The sequence below is a fragment of the Capsella rubella genome, unplaced genomic scaffold, assembly GCF_000375325.1.
Source record: "Capsella rubella cultivar Monte Gargano unplaced genomic scaffold, Caprub1_0 scaffold_8, whole genome shotgun sequence".
Classification (NCBI taxonomy): domain Eukaryota; kingdom Viridiplantae; phylum Streptophyta; class Magnoliopsida; order Brassicales; family Brassicaceae; genus Capsella; species Capsella rubella.
Genome location: NW_006238916.1, coordinates 12,614,682 through 12,635,582, shown reverse-complemented (window position 1 = coordinate 12,635,582; position 20,901 = coordinate 12,614,682). Strand labels below are relative to the sequence as shown.

Below are 20,901 nucleotides of genomic sequence, written 5' to 3'. Positions count from 1 at the left end.
CTTCACAGAAGAACACCATTGCAGTAAGTTTCAGAGCTTGAAGATGATCTGAGTTGAGAATGAGAAATCTAGGTTTGAAGTAGATGATGATGATGAATACTTGTGGTAACAATTTATCGCAGGAATGTATAGGTGTACGTGAAAGATGTGAGGAATTAGCCAAATCGTCGTCGTTTTACCGGATTGTTTACTCGGAGGTTATCCATCTTTCTTCTCCTTCTTCGATTTCTCACAGTATTCAGTTTTGGTTTTGGTGAACGAAGTTAGATTGTTTTGGTTTTGTTAGATTGAAGAAATTGGATGGGAACTGCTAAGGAGATTAGGTGGAGATTTAACATTTTTCAGCTTTCACGTTCTGTAAGTTGCATAACAATAAGGGTTTTCTTAGCTACTTACTAGAATTGTTTTAAGATTTCTACAATGTGGCTGAACCTTCATGTGACTTGTTAAGCTTTGTGTTATGAGCATTGTCATCATCATCATCATGTGTATCGTCATGTGTATGTACAGAGATAAGAAGAGAAGGGCTCACATTTTAGAAATTCAACTGCATAGAGACTATCCTAAATCTCCACCTTCCGTTTCCGCGGTTTGTTTTTGCTTCTTTTTTTTTTTTTTTTTTTGTGTATCAATTTTTCCACTCTCTGTTAACTTTTGCTGGACGCAGGATGTGCCCTATATGTTTACTTTGGAATGGTCAACAAGCTCAAGATTGAAAGATGTGATGCACCAATTCCAAAAGGTTGTTATAAAAATTTGCTAATATTTTCTCTCTTTGTAATCACTAATCCAGCAAGTATGTAAATTGGTTTCTTTCTCCTTAACAGCATTTGGACGATCTTCAAGACTTCTGGTCTGTCTTGGACGATATCGACAAGTCTCTCTCTGTTGTTGATGCTAAGCAACCATCTCGTGCTTCTCCTGTCCGTCGGATTCATGCTGGTTTAACACCTTTTTATTTTGTTTTCTCTAACATTTTTACAGTAATTGTGTTATAACAATTCACTCTTTTCTCAGGGAACGATTGCATCCTCGTTATCCATATCAACTTCGACGACCCTAAGTCCTTACCAGAGTATGTTTCTAGATTGAAAACACACTCCCTTTATCAGCATTTTCTAATACTGAATTGCTTAGACAGGTGCCGGTTTATTGGTCCTGTGCCTCCAGCTACGCATATGAACAACTTACATAACTTATGGAGAAGAAATAGCAAAAAGTGGTAAGAATCTGTAGTCTCTTCCCTCCCATTTTAAATCTCTTTCGAGTTTTGGCAGAATTAGAAAAGTAAGCTTTATGGATTGTTGAAAGCAGGAATCACGATTAGTTATAATCACACAGGTCAAAGGAAGTCTCATTTCCTGAGAACCTCGAATGTATTCTAGGTACTGAGCTTCCAAAGCCTCCAGGTCTCCAAGAGGAAGATGATCATCAGCAGATTGAATGCGGAATCTGCTATGCGCAGTTTCTACCCACAGGTGATTTCTCAAACCACGTCAAAAAAATTGATTTTTCAGAGTTCTGTATAATAACTTTCTCTGATGGTTCACTAATTTCCCATTCACTTTAAACTAGATGCGGAGCTCGGAGCTAGAAGTGGGACGCGAACAGATTACACATGCGAAAGCATTAGTTGCAATAAGTCTTTTCATAGCCTTTGTCTCACAGACTGGTTAAGATCTATCACAACAACTAGACAGTAAGTAGAAACTCTAATCTCTATATCTCACATAGCAACACACACAAGCGCTCAAGTATGATCCAATTTATTGCAGGTCTTCTGATGTTCTGTTTGGTAACTGCCCTTACTGTTCAGACCCAGTCGCGGTGAAGATCAACAACAAATAGAGTAGGAAAACCATCAAAATTAGCTGATTCTGGATGTTCTAATGAAACGTGATACAAAGAGAAGGGTTAGTACAGTGATGAGTAGTAGTGACTAGTGAGGACAAAACTCCCTTTTTTACTATTTTTCCTCTGTACGTTTAAGATAGAACTCATGTAGCTTTCAAAGAAGAAATGTGAATGTACCTTCCTTTTTTTCCTTCTGGCCACTCAATTCCAAAGGCTGATCTATCAATCACCATCAATGTAAGGTTTCAAGCAATAACTCTTTTACTTAGTAATTTTGAAAAAATAAAATAAAAGAGTATTTGAATGCTATGATTTGCCTTTTTCTCCACGGCTGCATCCTTTTTCTCCAGCTGTAGTAGTACTGTCGGTAGCTTAATAAATCTATGTTCAAGAACTCATATCATAAGTCTTACTTATAAAGCTATAATCTAAACAAATTAATTACTCTTTTTGCCCAATCAGTTAAACTGACCAAGATTAAGTGGTTTTAGAGAAGATTGATATAGAGAGATGGAATTATGAAAGTGATTTTTTTTTTTTAACTTACTGGTTACTGACTTCGTACTTTCGTAGTACATACTACATACTACTAGAAAGTGAGATAAAGCTCACACCACTCACTGTGCTTGTAATGCTACTCTTTCCTTTACGGTTTAGATAATTCTTTGCTTTTTTTCTCTAAATATATAATGTTTTACATTTTCAATATTTTTTTTTGTTTTTACAGGGTTTATCTTATTTTATCATTAGCTATATAAAAATGTAATTCTAATCATCTTAGAAAGATATCTGATTAGTGTGCATTCAACATGAACATCTATCTAATTTTGAGAAAGGAAGAGCCTGGTATTTATTGAGGGAAAATAAATCAATGAGAACTAGTTCGATTTTGAAGTTGAATAAAAATTAGATATTACATCCAATCCCAATAAATTTCAAATGGTTTTCTTGGAAATTTCTTAATGAGTTCCACATTATTTCAACAAGTTCTGAACTTGATAAGACATTTTCTTCCTAATGTTAAATGCAAATCTGACGCCTTTGCTGGATATGGGACCATATAGCTAAACCAATAATATCTTCTTCCTGCAACAAATCTATCTATGTAGGTTTTGATTCTTTCAGTTTTTGTGTTCTGTTTGATTTGGAGTTAAGCTACATAAAAAGTGTTAACTCTGCATATCAAATATGGTTGTAAACTAACGCGAAACAACAAACAAATCGTGTGTTACGACATTTATATAGTAACATAATGAATTTTTTAACATAATGAATAACATTTTGTTATAAGCAAAATCCATGTTTATTATAAATTTTCAAATAACCACAAATGAACCATTATACATCTATACACATCGCGCACTAATTATCGTACGTCTGCACAATTGCATAAAAAGGACAATACAATCCACAATTTCCCAACAAGTTATATATATAAAAAAATTATCGTACAAAGATGAAACATGATCATTGCAACGTACGTATGGTATTATTTTCAAGCACGACACTCGGGTGGTGGGACTGGGAACCTAGACTTGTCGGTACAATAATCATAAACCATATGGTTAACTCTAACCCATCGGTAACGTCGAGCTTCGACGGCGTTAAGCGAATGATAAGCAAAACCTTCCCACCAATTGTGAGTGTTGGATGGACAAGAGGCTGGTCCAGGAACAGGACAGCCTTCGATGTCGAAATCTTTGTAATAAGCATAAAAAGGAGCTTTGTTCCAATCAATCTTCTCTAATCCGCCACGTGTCGCCCAATCATCGGCTTCCCATAATGTTGAGTAAACTCCCATAGGTTGTGATGTTGGGTAAGCTATCTTCTTGGCTTCGTTGTTTTTGTATTCTCTTATTGGCACATCGTCTACGTAAAATCTGATTAATCATCAAAATACATATACCCACGTTATTTTTTTTTCTTTCAAAAAAGTAAATGGTGAATTTATATGACTCAGTTAATGTTTTTGAAAATTTAATAAGAGAAGCTTACACAATGTGTTTGTGTGACCACAAGATAGTGTAAGTGTGGAAATCCAAAGCCGGGTCGAACCAAAGATTAACTCTTTGTTCTCTGTCTCCTTTACCATGAGCAAATATGTTTGTTTGCACTGAGTAAGGTTGACCACTTCGGTTTCCCAAGAACTCGAAGTCTAGCTCGTCTCTCACCGTGTTCGTATCGGAATTCATCTATAGACACACGAACGAATTGACCGTTAATGTTTCAAGAAGATGGTATGTAATAACAATGTTGGTCGAGATACAACCATTAATTTAGAGGTTAATGTGTAAATTTTGAAAAACTAATTAATGAAGTGAAATGATATATAGACTTACGTAGAAGGCGGTGACTGTACCGGCAGAGTCTCCCGGAATGAGTTTGATTTTCATGCTCACTCGTCCGAATAGATATTTTCTTTTTGAAGCAAACCCACATCCTTTTGAAAGACAAATATGGACATGTGAGGGTATGAAACATCACCCAAAATGATATTTAATTTATGTGAAACTTTGGTGTATGTACCTGTGCTCTGGTCAAGGACAAGCTGGATAGATTTCCCACCGTCCATTTGGCGGATGTGAGATTCCGACCATGCGGCTTTGAAATCCTCGGCGAATGATGTGGGCCGAGCAGAGATCGGGATGAACATTACCGTAAAGAGAGTAAGAATGCAAAGAACATAAGTATCGGGAAAAGAAGGGAAAAACATCTTAGCGGCCATGGGACTTTTGTGTGTGTTTTAAAGGGAGTAGAGAGTGATAAGTGTGCATGTATGTATTTATACACACACATTTCTTTTCTTTTTTCTTGTTGCCAATGGGATTTAAGACGCTGACGTGGACGGTAGCATCTAAGCAATTCACAAGGAGACATCGTTTAGCTTTCCACACAGCTAACTGCAAGCCGTCTCTTGGCCTACTCATTTATTAATCTTTGTAAGTAATTAATTTAAATTCTAAAATAATGACCTAATTTTGATGCCATTGAAATTCTAAGGATGAGAATGCTTATAGTATCATCATGTTGTTACGTTGCTCATGACGTTTCTAATCGTTGAACCAAAGCTACTATACTATATACACCATTCCACAAGTCAAATTAAAAGGATTTATCAATCATCATTTGGTCAGTTTCCTTATAAATTACCTACGTGCTATTACAAGACATTAGTTAAATGTTTCTCTTCTTTTAAAAACAAATTAAAAGAAGAAACAATGCGAAGAAATGTTAAGGAAGAAAAGGTATTATGAACGTGTGGTTTGTAAACGTGAAGGCATGTAATGTAATGTCTCAATCAAAGGATGGTTGTGGTACATTACATAAACCTATGGTTCTAATTATTTTGGCATAGAGACTTTATAATATAAGGTTTTGTATCCATTGGATGTTTCCCATGGGCCACCTACGACCTACTAAATTACTTGTTTCTATCCAAATTTGAATACCAAAAAACAGAAGAATATCAAAATTTATTACATAATTCGGATCATACTTGAGTTTTGTAGCAAAATGTCGACTCAAGTGTACGTGGATCCGAGAAAAACAAATAAACAATAATTGGTACCAAATCACATGGGATAATTATGGTCTACTTCGACTTTACATCAAGGTAAGAAGTAAGAACATTATTAGAATAGGTCGTGATGTTTAACCAAAAATATTCAATACACATTTGCTGTCCTCTTAATATCAATTTTTCAGTTTCATGCTTTGTTACTTCAAAAAATCATAATCTTAGTGAGTCGCCGACATTGAAGAGGTGAAAACATTCATCAATTCGGGTGAAAGGAAAAAACACAGACGATATACATAGAAAGTTTGAACGAGAGAAACTTCAAAACAAAACTTGAATTTTTAAACGTCTATTGTCAAACAAAATAAGCTAATAAGCTATAAAGGTTTAAACCACCTAGAATTTAAACATCAACAAAAGGATCACAATCCAGAAAATATAAGTTGTGTTCCTGCTCTGCTTTATTACAAAACCACACAAGAAACTATCACTTGGAATCTCTCTCTCGAAAGTAATATAGATAACTTACCAATATAACATAGTAAGAACTCAGGATCAGATCATCGTTCATACTCACATCTCAGCACGCAGCTGCGCACAGACCCGAGTTTCCCCGCATGGTTTGAGTGGAACTGTTGGAATCAGTGTTGAGACCATTGAATGTTCTTGATATCGATTCCTTCTTTAACCATTTCATAAAGCGGGCTCATTTCCCTCAACTTCACAACCTGTCTAACCGTAAGTTCGACCGCTTTATCGATCTCTTCCTTTGTGGTAAACCTACCAATCCCAAACCGAATCGAAGTGTGAGCCATGTCCTCATCTACACCCAAAGCTCTTAACACATATGAAGGCTCCAAACTCGCACTAGTACAAGCACTTCCACTGGACACTGCAACTTCCTTCAACCCCATCAACAGACTCTCTCCTTCAACATAAGCAAAAGACAAATTCAGATTCCCTGAATATCGACTCTCCATTGAACCATTCACCACAACACCATCAAGCTTCTCTCTAACCCCATTAAGCAGCCTCTCCTGCAACCCCTTAATCCACTTCTCATCATACTCCATCTCCCTCATCGCCAATTCACAAGCAGCCCCAAACCCAAGGATTTGTTGCGTAGACGCAGTGCCACTACGCAATCCCCTCTCCTGACCTCCACCATTCATGAGTGGCTCAAGCCTGATTCTCGGCCTCCTTCGCACAAACAGAGCACCAACCCCTTTTGGTCCATAGATCTTGTGACCACTCATTGACATCAAAGCAATATTCCACTTCTTAACATCAACAGGTATCTTACCAATAGCTTGAGCAGCATCAGTATGAAACGGAACATTATGCTCTTTGCAAATCATACCAATCTCTTCCATAGGCTGAATTACACCAATCTCATTGTTCACAGCCATAATAGAAACAAGCCCTGTGTCTGGCCTAATAGCTTCTCTCAACATCTCTAAATCGACTAATCCATCAGTTTTCACAGGTAAGTAAGTTACCTCAAAACCTTCTTGCTGCAAATGCCTACAAGAATCAAGGACACACTTGTGCTCAGTCTGCGTAGTTATAACGTGTTTCTTCGTGTCCCTGTAGAAGTGCATCACTCCTTTAACCGCGGTGTTGTTCGCCTCCGTTGCGCCGGACATGAAAATGATCTCCTTGGGTGAAGCTCCGATCAGTTTCGCGACCTGGATTCGTGCGACTTCGACGGCGTTCTCAGCTTCCCAACCGTACAGATGCGTTCGCGAGTGAGGATTCCCGTACTCATTGATACCAGAATCATTCATCGCATCGAAGACCCTAGGATCAATCGGAGTCGTCGCTTGCATATCTAGGTAAAGAGGCCTACCTGAAATTCGAACTCCTTTCATCAAAATCGATTCATCCTCGTAGGCGGTGGAAGTATCAGCAGCAGCAGCAGCAGCGACGGTCGATAAGTGGTGACGCCGGGAAACAGCGCCGTGTGGCTTGCTTAGGGCTCGCCGGATTGTCGAAGAAATAACCTTAGACGCCATTGATCGTACAACTCGGCTTGCGCTTTCCGAAGTTTACCAATTTGAGTAATTGGATTCTCTACGATTGCTTCCTGAAGAAAGAAGAAGAAGAAGAAGAAAAAAGATGCGATAGTGAAAATGATAGCGTCACTGACGGTCTCGTGACGGAGGCAACGTGGTCGTCTCCCAAACCCTAAACTGAGTCGGTAAAAGTACAAAGCCTATGTGAACAGGCCTGTTAATATATAATGGGCTTTTCGTTACCCAATACTGTTTTAAAAAAGAAAGATAAAAGTTCAGTAGTTTTCGAAAGGAAAAAGAATGGGGTATTTTAAAGAAGGGATTGGGTAACTTGTAAAACCAAATTGGGTAACTAAAAGCCCAGTAACAAAGAAAAAAATAAAGTTTTCATTAGTTTTTATAGGAAAAAGCCCAAATTTTAAAGCAACGTCCAACCTAGATAATCGAATTTTGTACATAAGACAAGCCTACGGATTAAAATCAGACAAAGATAAGCAAAGTCACTCGAGTGATTTCTTCTCTTTGAGCAACTCTACTACTTTCCTCATGGTCGGCCTGTTAATCGGAAATGATGACGTACAGAGCAATGCAACGTCAAGAACTTTCTCTATCTCTTCATATTCTCTAGTCGAAAGTTTCATCTTTGGATCCACAAGCTTCCTAAGATCTCGATAATTTCCAGGTGGTGAATCTTGATTCATGGCTCCATCTTCTGGTGACGAAAAACAGTAACACAAAGCTGCTTCCATTGCAAACTTGACAATGTCCTTATTCTCCCCAAAAGACGAATCGTTCGGTCTTTTTCCGGTTATCAATTCGAGTAAGACCACCCCAAAGCTATAGACATCACTCTTTTCATTCACTTTTGACGTATAACCATATTCTGTATAACCACAAAAAGAACAATACAAATTTCAAATAATGCTACTAAAAAGCTTAAGGTTATTTGTAATAGAGTTCATAGAATCGTTACCAGGAGCAATGTAGCCGTATGATCCAGCAACACAAGACATCGTAGAAACATCGGAGACACCATCATTGTCTTTTCTCTTCAACGTTTTAGCTAAACCGAAATCGGCGACACGTGGCTTCATCTCATGGTCCAACAATATGTTATTGCTTTTAACGTCACGGTGAACAATCGGCGGAACAGAGTCATGATGTAGATAAGCAAGTCCTTGAGCAGCACCAACCGCGATCGAAAACCGTGTCGTCCAGTCAAGTGAAGAAACGGCAGAATGTTCTTTCTTTGAATGCAAAACGTCACCCAAGCTTCCGTTTTCCATGAACTCATACACTAAAAACCGAAACTCTTCGCCGTTGCAGCACATAAGAAGCTTCACGATGTTTCCATGTCTGACCCGACCCAGAATCTCTACCTCGGATCTGAAAAGGGATTCGGATTTAGGTTTCTGACCCGCTCCTCCCCAGAGTTTCTTCACCGCGAGCGTCTGACCTGACTTGAGTTTTACTCTGTAAACCAAACCCGATCCGCCCGACCCGATCATGTTGTCTTCCGTTAATTGCGGGTATATGTCTTCCTCCGTGAACTCGACCCGTTGAAAAATGGTTATTTTATTGGTCTGTTTCGGTTTTCTCTTGAACAACGATTTGGTTTTGATGAATAGACAAACCAAAGCTCCGGTTAGTACAACGATGCAAAGGATTGTGATCGCGAGGATGTACCGAGTTCCCGGTTTGGTTCGGCATGGTCGTATCGGATCCATATTCGGGCCACATAGATTCGGGTTACCCAATAACCCCGATCGAAAAATATCCTGCTGAAATCCCGAAGGGATCTTACCGTAGAGTTTGTTATCGGAGATGTTGAACTGATTAAGCTTCAGCTTCAACAGCTCCGACGGAATCTCACCGGTGAGTTGGTTATTGGAGAGATCTAGGTAGTTCAAAACCGGTAAATCACCGAGTTCTTGTGGTATTCCGCCGCGTAAACGGTTGTTCGAGAGATTCAACTCGGTTAATTGGGTGCACGAACTCACCGAACTCGGAATCTCGCCGTCGAGCATGTTCTCCTGCATCTCCAGTCTTTCTAGATCCTTCAATTTGTTAATGCAACTCGGAAGAGATCCTGAGAAGCGGTTTCGGCTAAGATCGATGACTCTGAGATCTCCGAGATCACAGATATTGTGGGGAATCGCACCGGAGAAGTTGTTACCGGAGATTTCGAGCTGAGACAGATGACTAACATTGGATATCGAAGGAGAAATCGAACCTTCTAATTGATTGTTGTTGGCTAGCTCGAGACGAGTAAGAGGAAGTTCCCAAAGCCTAACCGGAACTTCGCCGGATAGTTTGTTATCCGCCATACGAATGTAAGTAAGCGACTTACAATCGCCGTAAGATTCCGGAATTTTCCCGCTCAATTGATTTCTGAAGCTGATTAACCTCAGAAGCTTTCTTCTGTAGCAGAGATACGGCGGCAATTCGCCGGAGAATTTGTTCGTGGAGACATCGAATTCAGATATACCGGAGAATTTTCCGAAATTCCTAGGTAACGTACCGGTGAAGCTGTTGTTGAAGATCTTGAACTCGACGAGATTAGGATTCAGAGCTACGACATCTGGTAATCCTCCGGTGAAGAAGTTATCGTTGAGATTGAATGAGATTAGTTGCAGAGCAGCGATTTTTTCCGGCAATTCACCGGTGAGATTATTCTGAGAGACATCAAAGTTCCTCAATTCGGTTAAATTTCCGATACTCTCCGGCAATTTTCCAGATAACTGGTTACCGAATAGCTCAATCTGATAAACCGATTTGAGTCTTCCGATGCTGTCAGGTATTTCTCCGGTGAGACCGTTCATAGCTAAATCGAGATTCTCTAGCAACACCAGATTCATGATCGAATGGGGAATTTCTCCGACGAGGTTCGATTGAGTTAGCCGTAGATCACTCAGCTTCTTCAAGTTCCCAAAGATGGATGGGATTGGACCAGGCTTGAAGCTGATATAAGCGAGATCAAGACGAGTCAACTCAGTCAGATTACCCAAAAATGCAGGAACGGTTCCACTGAGCGGGTTGCCATTAAGGTTGAGAACTTGGAGAGAAGTTAATCTTCCGTAACTTTCAGGAATCTTGCCGGTGAACATGTTTGATTCCAATTCAAGAACTTGTAGATTACGAAACTCCGGCGAGAACTCAGGTAATATACCGGAGAAGTTGTTAACATTGAGGATCAAAACCTGAAGTTTAGAACAGAGGGAGAGAGGAGCAGAATCAATCGTACCGTTTAGATTGTTTTGAGAAAGAGTGATGTTGATGAGTGTACGAATACGGCAGAATCCGTAAGGAAAACCACCGGAGATATTAAAGCCGGAGAGGTCTATGGCTGTGACGGAGCTACTGTTTTTGATGATGTCGCATGTGATACCAGTCCAGTTACACGGACTACGATTGTCTCCGGTTACGACCCAATCTTGCAAATTTCCATCCGGGTCAAAAAGTCTGGTCCTTTTAACACGGCTCAAAATCTCAGCATCTCCATTGGAAGAAACTTGGAGAAAACAAGAAAGAAGAAGTAGAGAGAGGAACAAGGAAAGAGTAGTAGTAGCAGTAGTGGTGATCATCGTGTTGGGAAGAGAGAGTGATGATGGAACAACACGATGAAGGTGAAGAGAGAATGTTGTTCATGGAATCGTGATAAAAAGAAGAAGAAAAAGGTGAGTAACGTTTAAATTTGAGATTGTTGATTTAAAGATGAACGGATTTGCAGGTTTGTCCAATGGGACTTTGGTTCTCTATTTTTTTATGCTTTATTTTGATTCACATGGGAAGTAGGTTTAGTGTGAGTGACAGTTTGTTTTGAAGAGTTTTGTGGGAGTGTCTTAAAGATAAGTTGAAAAGGAATCTAGAAAACTTTTATTAAGGCCAACATTATCTCCTTTTTTGTTTTTGTTTTTTTGTTTTAGTTGTCGTTGGGTGGATGAAACTAATAATATAATTAATGTATGTATATGTATGGTGAAATCGACTAATCTTAGAAAGACTATCCCTTCATACGTTTGATACGAAAATGGTTATTGTTTGACGGAAATTGAATTTTGTTTGTCATTGTTTGGGTTATTAGATATGTAACGGTACGACTGTGAAGAAAGTGAAGTAGTGCGAGCAAAGCGTGAGTTACAATGTCGTGATCTCTTCTTTTTTTGGATTACAGTTACAGACAACCAGAGAAATTTGAATGAGAAACGAGTTTGAAATTTCCTCTTCTTTTCCAATCTTGTGTGTGTTTCCACCAGAAAAGAAAAAACTAGTGAGATGCCGAGTAAAACACGAAAACATGTAATATTAACACGCAAGTTATAATAAGAAAACCGTACATTAGCGTGGACGTATGTAATTGTAACGCTTTGATCACCCTTTTTTTTTTTGGTAAAAGGTTAAATATTGATCACCCTTTTTCCCACTAATTATAACCCAAGTGGCTTTTGTGTGTAAAATTTTCTCGTAATCGTAATTGCACTCTAATAGACTATGTACATTTCTAGCCTTAAATTGGTTGTTTAATGATTAGATTTGCGTTTACATAACTAAATAATATGCTCGACTTCAGAGTCTTTCCATGTGTTTGTTAAAACCGGTCATATGAAGTCAGTAAAGTCAGAGTCTTTTACGTTTCACCGTTTTGTCTTTTAAAAAGAGAATATAATTTAAAAGAAGATGAAGCTTGAAGTTATGTTTGATGGTTAATCGAACAACAGTTAGACAGTAGCTTTCACTAGGGGAGGATGGTAAAGTGTCCCTTAAATGGATGCATTTAGAACAGAGAATGTTTAGGTAAGAGTAAGACTTTTGTTTGTTCAAAACTCTTCTTTTAGTCTTCAGTTAGGCGCAGTTAATGTCTAATCTTATAAGTTAATAATTTAACAGTGTTACAAGACTTCGGTTAGGAGTATTGATTTAAAACCATTAAACAATCTTCTAGAAGGCAGTAACAGATAATTTGGTGGTGAGTGTAAAAAACTTTATCTTCAGAATCATAATAAATAGGAAGGGAGACACGAGATATCCAGATTCACGTACGACTCATTGGAATCTGAGGCTTTCTCTACTTAATTAGCAATAAATTTCGAACTTGTATACAGTACATCTTCTTGTTTTTACATTGGAATATGCAATCTCCCGGAAGACACTCAATCTACGTCGCCGTGAAGACTCTTCTGTCTGAATAAAAGCAGTAATCTTCTTAGTCAACATTTGTCTTTTCCCAAAAACATCTTCTAATTTGTTCTTACGTCAAATAAATGCGTTTTTAGTCACTATTATAAGGAGTACACTATAAACGGTCATTTTAGGTTAATTATAAAAACTGGTACGTTACTTAACAATAAAAGTACTTAAGTAAGACTTCACCCACATCGAATTTATTAAAAATGGATAAGAAAATATGATAATGTACGTTGGTGGTTTATCAGTTACATTTTTTATTTTATTTTTCTTGGTTTATCAGTTACATGCAATCCCATAATAACTTAAGAAGGTTGTTGAACTGCTCTTATTCTTCTTCTTCTTTTGTCTTTTTTTTCTTTATCACTTGCTTATCCTCGAGGACCACGACACTCTCTCTATCCAACTTGTGTGTTGTGTCGCTTCTTGTGCATGTAAAAACATCATTTTATGTGACTACGCGTGTTTTCTCTTTAGCAAACGTTACTCTATTGTTTTGTTCCAAAAAGAAGAAGAAACTATAATAATGTTTATATAATATAGCCAGCTGAATGAATCTCTGGAACCGGACAGAGCGGAACAGAACAAATTTATCTTTTGTCTTCTATATATGCTGACTGCTGAGTAAAGTAAGTATTTCAACAACACTGGAACTCGCGGAACATTGAGGGTGTTTAGTTTAGTCGATAAATTGGGCTTTAGTCTTCAAAATAAAGCCCATTCTTTCCTTTTTAGTGATCCTGGCTCCTTAATTAGTTGGGCTTTAAGTCTTTAAAAATAATACATGGGTCGGGGGAAGGTAGGCCCATATATTAGGCCCATATATTCCTGGCGTAATATGAATAATTTTGGTGTAGTATGTCACGTTTTTTTTGAAAGTGGTCACTTTTACTCAGCTCATCATATAAAAAAACTTTCACGGGTTATGCAATCATATAAAAACACAGATAGGTGTTTTTGGTGTGTGGGACTTTCTCGTGTATACAGAGTATAGTGTCGTGTGATCTCTCTCATTTTTGAAAAGAATATTAAAAGCCACAAACCACTAAAAATATGCAACAAAAGGAAAGAAAAATGCAAAATAAAGAAGAAAAAGGAAAATCTGAATAATGAGTCTCTCGTGACGCTTTATAGATCATAGAATGTTTGTGAGACACGTGTGGGAACTCACGTGTCAAGTTGACTGGGTCTTCCCTTTTTTGGAGGATAGTCATTGGTGCGATTTTCGAATCCAATAGAGAAAGTTTTTGATTCGCAATTATAACAACTTTGCTTTTTCAAAAAATGTTTTAGTATTTGATGATACATTCAGTTTACTGAATCTGTAATCATTATTATACTGCAAACGTTAAAAGAGTCTCAACGGATACGAGTTCAATCCCCACTTGGTAGTAAAATACAAGAATATATATAAACACTGATTAGTTAAGATTTATTCTAGTAGTAGTAAATTAAGTAGTAATTAGTACTAGTACTTAGTTGTTTCATATTATTATCATCAGTCGACATTGTTGTTAAGGCATGCTTTGCGATAGCGCAAGATGTTCAACATAACATTGATTTGAACCTGTTAAATTCGATTTTCAGAAAGCTGATAGATACTTGTTTTATGCATGTGCAAAACTTATAATGATGGTAGTAATAATTACATATCCAAAAAAAATAATAATAATAATAATAATAATAATTACATATCCAGACAATTAATTATTAGGAGTTAGATCATGCCTAGTAATTAATAAAAGAAGGATAGATCATGCAAACATTATATACCATGTATAGTGTGGTTAGTGAGCTTTACAGCTAACTATAATTTAAATTATTTTCTAAAGATGCATATGTATGTGCTTATAATTCAGAAGGATAAGAAGCATATGGAAACATATTCACGTTTGATCTTTAAAAGATGTCTGTAATTAAACAAATTAGAAAAGGGGGCAATAACCAATGTCTCTTCTTCTTTTTGTCCTTTCAACGTCACCTCAATATTACTACTTTATAAATTTAACCACTGATTATTTGATCTCTTCGTTACAAGAATATACTATCATGAAGCATCTCCTGCATTTTCTTTATGAACAATATAAAACAAAAGTACTCTGCAAATCATCATAGATAAGTACATTATTACTCGTGAAACTTATGAAGGTTCATAGTGAACCCTTTGATTTTACGTAAGTCGATGACTAGTATGACGAATCTCTCTACCTAACATCAGTTTGCGATATGACACATAATTTTCACACACACACATATCGCATTATCTATCTTGACCTACGTACGATGAATCAACTTCATCTACTAACTGTTTACGTCCTTTATCTTAAGTTAAGTTCAGTCACATGTCAGGGCAAAACAATAATCGGTTCGTAACTTACGAAGTCATTGCATTTTCAACTCCACTAATCATACATTTGTATTAACTGGGATAGAAACACATACGCACCATACGAATTCAAAACGAAATGAGGAATATTTGGGCCAACACAACAGCCACTAGTATATAAAATCATGGTAAAAAGCGACGATCATTATTATCATCTTACATAGTTAGGCACTTCCGTAGATTATTATATCGGGTTGGTGAGTGATGGCAGGTAAGACGATTAGATAACAAGAGCGGCTAATACCAAAATATATACACATAATTCTATTAGCGGTAATGTTTCAAATATCAAATCAACGTATAAATTTTTTGAAAAGTTCTAAAAATAATGTTATTGTGTAAATTATAACATTGGTGTAAGGATTCTCTAAACAACTACGAAGGATGGGACATAACCATGTCGGGGAAAACAATGAAACCAAAGAAGATGACAAAAAGGACCCATTCAAAACCACACAGTGGCAGTGCACTCCTTTCTTTTTCTCTTCTACGTACGTGTCTCTGTCACATCTCAATCATATATTCCACGTGGCTTTTTCCACCTTCGAAACTAACCAATGAGAAATGTTTGAAACTAATGATATTTATCTTTGCTACGTGTAAACTGGTATAGGGCCTATGTAGCGTAGACACAGAGTAAAATTAAGTTATAAAATTGGGAGTTATAATTTTCAGTGCTTATGAGTTGTCACGGATGAAAATTCTTTGAGATAAGTAACTTTATAGTAGTATTTTTTTGTTATTGTTTTTGTCCGGAAATTACGCATAATGTGAGAATATAAATTTTAAAAAGCTGATAAGGAAAAGACATTTGCTAACTATTCTTTTTCCCTCTTTTGTTTTCACCTTTGTCATCCATCGAACATGAAACAATCCCATGGACGTATTGTTGTTATGCGCGATGAACTCGTGATCACACACACGCAATGTATGTTTCAAGGAAACCAAAAACACTTTTTGTTCGTTTCTGAAATAAAACGTTACAATTTGTTTTTAGATATATATATATATATATAAATTTGCAACGTATATCACTCTTTAAAGCCACTAGCAGCAATAGACTTTACTAAGAATGATTGGATGATAGTGTTTCAACGGAGGACTGTTACATTATAGAAAATGCTTACCAACTATACAAGTAAATTAAATCACAATTATTATCATAGAGTTCCGTGAGAATCCCTATCAAAGCTTAATTACAAGTTAAACCATTAATTAGGCAAACTCTAAATATGAACAAAACATGAACAAAGCTACATGTATCATGTTTGGTCCAAAACTTCTCATAAAGAAACCTAGACTAAACTAATAAGTAAGATATATACAATCATCATTTGGAAACTAGGTACAACCAAACAAAACCATATAAATGTAAGTTGGGTGTGGCTTATTATGAGCGACGAGCTAGTGAGGATTCATAAATGCGTTACCAAGACTAGGAATTGCTTCATGAGAAGGGAAAAGAATTAAGGCAGAGAGAGATCCCATTAAAGACTTACTACGACTTGCCATATACATATTTTGCATGTGGGGGGGGGGGGGGGGAAATATTTGTGAGTGAGAGAGCTTTTACTCTTCTTACCTATACGACTCTCCGATTTATTAACTCAGAGAAAAACCCAATCATTATTCTCCCCACCACATTTATATACCTTTGACATCTCCCCCGACACATGCTCTGTTCTCTCTTTGATTATTTCTTACAAAGCTAGAAATTTTCACCTAAACCACAACTTTTACCGCTCTCAATACGACGGTTACTAACGATGCCAAGAGCCCAAGACAAATTACCAAAGACAAAAATACATCAGTGGCAGATGCGTAACGGATACAAGTCTTGACATGCGGGGGTATTCATGCTACTACACTTGCACATTTTCAACACCAAGTCTTGGATTTATAAACTCACATTATTCAAGACAGACTTATAATTTTTTCGAGAATTATATTCTTTTTCCCCTCAGAAAAAAACTTCAACTGTACATTTTCATTCATACAAATTACAAACTAAAATAGAGCCACGAATTCGATAATTAAAAAAGAAAAAAAAAAGAAGATAAAAGTAAAAGCCGAGCAAAATGAAAACACACTTAAAAATAGTTAAACAATTATAACACTAAACCGAACCAAAGCATAGAACCAGACTAACAAACCAAAGCTCATCGCTAAAACCTTTCTTAAAAAGACGAATTTACCCTTATACCCCCTAACTTTACCTCCGGGAAAAACTTTTCATAGATTAAGCAGATCCGGTGGACCTTCGCCACCGGCCTTCGGCGAAAGCTCACTCTCCGGCGTCGATTCCGTCGTCGTCTGATCCTTCGACGGTGGCAACTTCGGGATCTCGGTGAGAATCTGAACGACTTCTCTCATCGTCGGCCTCTCAACAGCTTGTTCTTCAACACAGAGCATCGCGACGTAGAAGACGTGCGTCACTTCATGAATCGGAATCGAAGAAAGTCTCGGATCAAGCACTTTCAGAACCGACTCTTTGTTCGAGTCTGTCATTTTACGAACCCATTGAACGATATCGACACCGTCTCCGAATTCCCCGACGGGTTTTCTTCCGGTGACGAGTTCTAAAAGAACCACACCGAAACTGTACACATCGCTCTTCTCATCTACCTTCAACGTATACGCATATTCTGTACAAACAACAAAACAGAGCAAAAATATCTTCAAGTTAGAAGCTTTTCTTAGAAAAACAGAGCAAGAGATTGTAAAGTTGGAAACTTTTTTTTATTTTGAAGATTTCAATACCTGGAGCAATATAGCCGTATGATCCAGCGATTGCAGACATACATTCAGAAGTACCGGAATCTTGAAGGAACTTAGCGAGACCAAAGTCAGCCACATGGGCTTCAAAGTTTGAATCGAGGAGGATGTTGTTTGATTTGACATCTCTGTGAACGATCAAAGGTGAACAGTCGTGATGAAGATAACAAAGTCCTTTTGCAGCTTCAAGAGCAATCTTGTAACGTGTGTCCCAATGCAAGTGTCCTCCTTTCTTGCCGTGGAGCACCTCACCGAGACTACCATTAGGCATGTACTCATAGACAAGAAGATTTGTCTCGTGGTTAGAGCAAAAACCGAGAAGCCTCACGATGTGTCTGTGTCTTATCCTCCCTAAGGTTTGAATCTCTGCGTTGAATCCGTGGTCGTGGGAAGATCCACGAGACATTGCAGCTAGTCTTTTAACCGCGACTAGATCACCGTTAGGCATTACGCCTTTGTAGACAATACCGGCTCCTCCTTTGCCAATAATGTTGTCTTCTTTGAGAGAATCCAAGACATCATCACATGTGAAGTCTAGTCTCTGGAAAGCTGTTAATCTCCAAGCTCGTGACTCGCTCGCCTTTTTCAATGACCTAGCTTTGATTATGGCTGCAACCGCGAAAGCAATCGAACATACGAGTAGTCCAAGGACTAGCAATAGCTTCATAGAAGCTGATAGAGGTCCTTTGCTATGACTCTGGTGAGCTCCTTTAGAAACACCATCTTTACAAGGGCCAAGGTAAGGACCACAGAGATCAGAATTGCCCAAGAAAGATGTGTAGTTGAAGTAACTGAACTGTCCGGTTCCCGGAACTAAACCAGAGAGATTGTTGTAAGAGAAATCAAGTGATGTTAAGCTCTGCATTGACGAGATCGAACCAGGGATTGATCCAACCAGATGGTTTCTCGACAGATTCAAGTAATTCAATATCTTCATACCAGTGATCTCGTTTGGGATTTCACCAGAGAGCTCGTTCCGGCTCAGATCGACAAAAGTTAAGAGCTTACAACGGCTGATCTCTGGCGCGATTCTTCCGGAGAACAAGTTGTGACTGAAGTCAATCTTAGAGAGCTGCTGAAGCTTCCCTACCTCTGAAGGAATTGGACCTTCGAACTTGTTTCCGTCAAGGAGAAGTTTTTGAACGCCAGTGAAGTTTCCAATCGCCGGAGGTAATGGACCTGAAAGCTGGTTGTTTGATAAACTGATCTGACCTAGATTGACGGAGACACCTCCTGCCACCGGTAATTGTCCGGAGAGATAGTTATCTTGGAGCTCCACTTGAGTTAACTTGGGTAATCCGAATAGTCCTTTAGGGATTGACCCGTTGAGGAAATTTTCACCCATTCGGATCCGGGTCAAAGACTCACATTTACCAAGAGAATCAGGGATTGAACCAAAGAGGAAGTTTCCAAGAGTGATTAAAGTCTCTAACTTGTTACCGGAGCACATGTTCGGCGGTAAAGTTCCGGTGAGCTTATTGGAAGAGAGATCGACGAGATTGAGTTTACCATTTTCCCCTAACTTCTGCGGGATGCTTCCGGTGAAGTTGTTCTCCCAAAGCTGTAACACCTCAAGCTCCGGCAAGACTCCGATGAACTCCGGTATCTCGCCGTGAAGTTTGTTTCTGAAAAGATTCAAAAGCGTGAGGTTTTTAAGCTCTGCGAAACTTGCTGGAATCTCTCCGGTGAACATGTTGTTAGACAAATCCATTGATTTTAAGCTCGAAAGCGTTCCTAGCTCCCAAGTTAACGGACCGGAGAAGACATTCACTTGCAAGAAAAGCGTGTCGAGCTTCTGAAGCTTCCCGATCTCCGGCGGAATCTCTCCGGTTAATCCGCAATTAGCACCGTCTAATCGGACAAGCTCCGATAAATTTCCGATCTCTGGAGGTAAACCGTTTTCAAAAGCGTTGTAGTAGCCGATGTAAAGCTCTCGGAGAGTTGTTAAGTTCCCGATCTCTGGAGGAATTTTACCGACGAGCTCGTTGCCGGAGACAGCTAAATACTCGATAACCGGCCAGCTTCCGTACGAAGGCGGGATCTTTCCAGCGAAGTAGTTCCCGCCGAGGTGAAGATGCCGGAGCTGAGTCAGATTGGTGACGGAAACCGGCAAGTCTCCGGTCAAATTGTTGTTGTAAACATCGAGGACTCGGAGATTCACTAATCCATACGAAAGCTCATCGGGGAAGGAACCGTTGAAGACGTTGTTGGAGAGATTCAGGTGACGAAGACCGGAGAGATTCGAGATCTCCGTCGGAATCGGACCGGAGATCTGGTTTTCAGCAAGCGAGAGGTTCTGAAGAAGACGCAAATGCGAAACGTCTGGGGAGAGAGTACCGGAGAGGTTGAGACCGGAGAGATCAAGAGAGGTCACGTGACGGCGAGAGACGTCGCACGTGACACCAACCCATGTACAGAAGCTTGTCGAGACTTTCCAAGAGGAGAGAGGCGAGTTCTTGTCATCACTTCCGGCGCCGGTGAGAGAGGATTTGAGTGAGAGAAGGGCACGGAACTCGGAGATTGGTCGGCTCGTGGTGAAGGAATGAGAAATGTGGAGGAGAAATAGAAGGAGAAGAAAAAGTTTCATTTTTTTTTCTTGCTATATCTCTCTCTCTCTATTGTCTGTGAGAGATTAGGGCTGTGTTGTGTGAGAGAGATGGTGTGAGGAGTGTGGAGATGGTAGTAAGTGAAGAAGAAGAAGATGAGGGACGGTGTGTATTTGTTTTATATTGGTTTAATTTCTTTGTGCTTTATTTTTTTGGAATTGAAGATTCATGCCACGTCAGATTTTGATTTATGTTACATTACTTTGATTTTTATAACTAAAAAGTAGTAATTGGTGGTGGGTAAAAACAGTAAACACGAAATTACAAATCAATAAATTTACTAGTCCTGATTTGATAAAAGAGTGAAGTGATAGACTGCGAAGAAAACAGTAAAATAGGAGTATTAAAATATAGAGATTTCACTAATATTCGTTAAAAATTTGGAATTTTAATTGAAAAAAATGAAACGGAGTTAACTATACGTTTATACAAATAATTCAGATTCTAAACCATATATTATTTATGCTTAGACGAAATGAATATTGGTATTATTTACAGGTGACTTGGTACGATTGAGAATATACTATTATCAGAGAAGGTTCATTTATTTTGTTTTGGAGCCAT

The 20,901-nt window shown here is 38.4% G+C and overlaps 5 protein-coding genes across 6 annotated transcripts; 1 reads left to right on the top strand and 4 right to left on the bottom strand.

Moving 5' to 3' along the window:
- The first annotated feature begins 41 nt into the window (after positions 1-41).
- Positions 42-2,046, top strand: LOC17874760 (E3 ubiquitin-protein ligase FANCL). 2 transcript variants are annotated; one of them, XM_023786855.1, is made up of 10 exons: positions 42-197; positions 287-357; positions 511-589; positions 668-742; positions 828-923; positions 1,018-1,075; positions 1,138-1,222; positions 1,342-1,478; positions 1,576-1,699; positions 1,776-2,046. In XM_023786855.1, exons 1-10 carry the CDS (start codon positions 84-86, stop codon positions 1,846-1,848), a joined length of 912 nt encoding a protein of 303 aa, XP_023642623.1. In that variant the 5' UTR covers positions 42-83; the 3' UTR covers positions 1,849-2,046. The 2 variants fall into 2 exon arrangements, with proteins under 2 accessions (XP_023642623.1, XP_006279667.1); XM_006279605.2 differs by having other exon boundaries at positions 828-942; positions 1,142-1,222.
- A 1,171-nt stretch (positions 2,047-3,217) lies between these two features.
- On the bottom strand, positions 3,218-4,593 carry LOC17877144 (probable xyloglucan endotransglucosylase/hydrolase protein 6). The gene is made up of 4 exons (XM_006280833.2): positions 4,381-4,593; positions 4,194-4,294; positions 3,850-4,046; positions 3,218-3,734 (listed from the first exon to the last, which is right to left on the bottom strand). Exons 1-4 carry the CDS (start codon positions 4,577-4,579, stop codon positions 3,350-3,352), a joined length of 882 nt encoding a protein of 293 aa, XP_006280895.1. The 5' UTR covers positions 4,580-4,593; the 3' UTR covers positions 3,218-3,349.
- Positions 4,594-5,675: 1,082 nt separating this feature from the next.
- On the bottom strand, positions 5,676-7,514 carry LOC17875342 (cysteine desulfurase, mitochondrial). Its single transcript, XM_006280378.2, has one exon. It carries the CDS (start codon positions 7,384-7,386, stop codon positions 6,013-6,015), a length of 1,374 nt encoding a protein of 457 aa, XP_006280440.1. The 5' UTR covers positions 7,387-7,514; the 3' UTR covers positions 5,676-6,012.
- A 236-nt stretch (positions 7,515-7,750) lies between these two features.
- LOC17875334 (LRR receptor-like serine/threonine-protein kinase HSL2) lies at positions 7,751-11,325 on the bottom strand. The gene is made up of 2 exons (XM_006279884.2): positions 8,360-11,325; positions 7,751-8,269 (listed from the first exon to the last, which is right to left on the bottom strand). Exons 1-2 carry the CDS (start codon positions 10,968-10,970, stop codon positions 7,887-7,889), a joined length of 2,994 nt encoding a protein of 997 aa, XP_006279946.1. The 5' UTR covers positions 10,971-11,325; the 3' UTR covers positions 7,751-7,886.
- Positions 11,326-16,887: 5,562 nt separating this feature from the next.
- Positions 16,888-20,429, bottom strand: LOC17874817 (leucine-rich repeat receptor-like serine/threonine-protein kinase BAM1). The gene is made up of 2 exons (XM_006279881.2): positions 17,717-20,429; positions 16,888-17,601 (listed from the first exon to the last, which is right to left on the bottom strand). The coding sequence occupies exons 1-2, from the start codon at positions 20,316-20,318 to the stop codon at positions 17,189-17,191; spliced, it is 3,015 nt and encodes a 1,004-aa protein (XP_006279943.1). The 5' UTR covers positions 20,319-20,429; the 3' UTR covers positions 16,888-17,188.
- Positions 20,430-20,901: the final 472 nt, after the last annotated feature.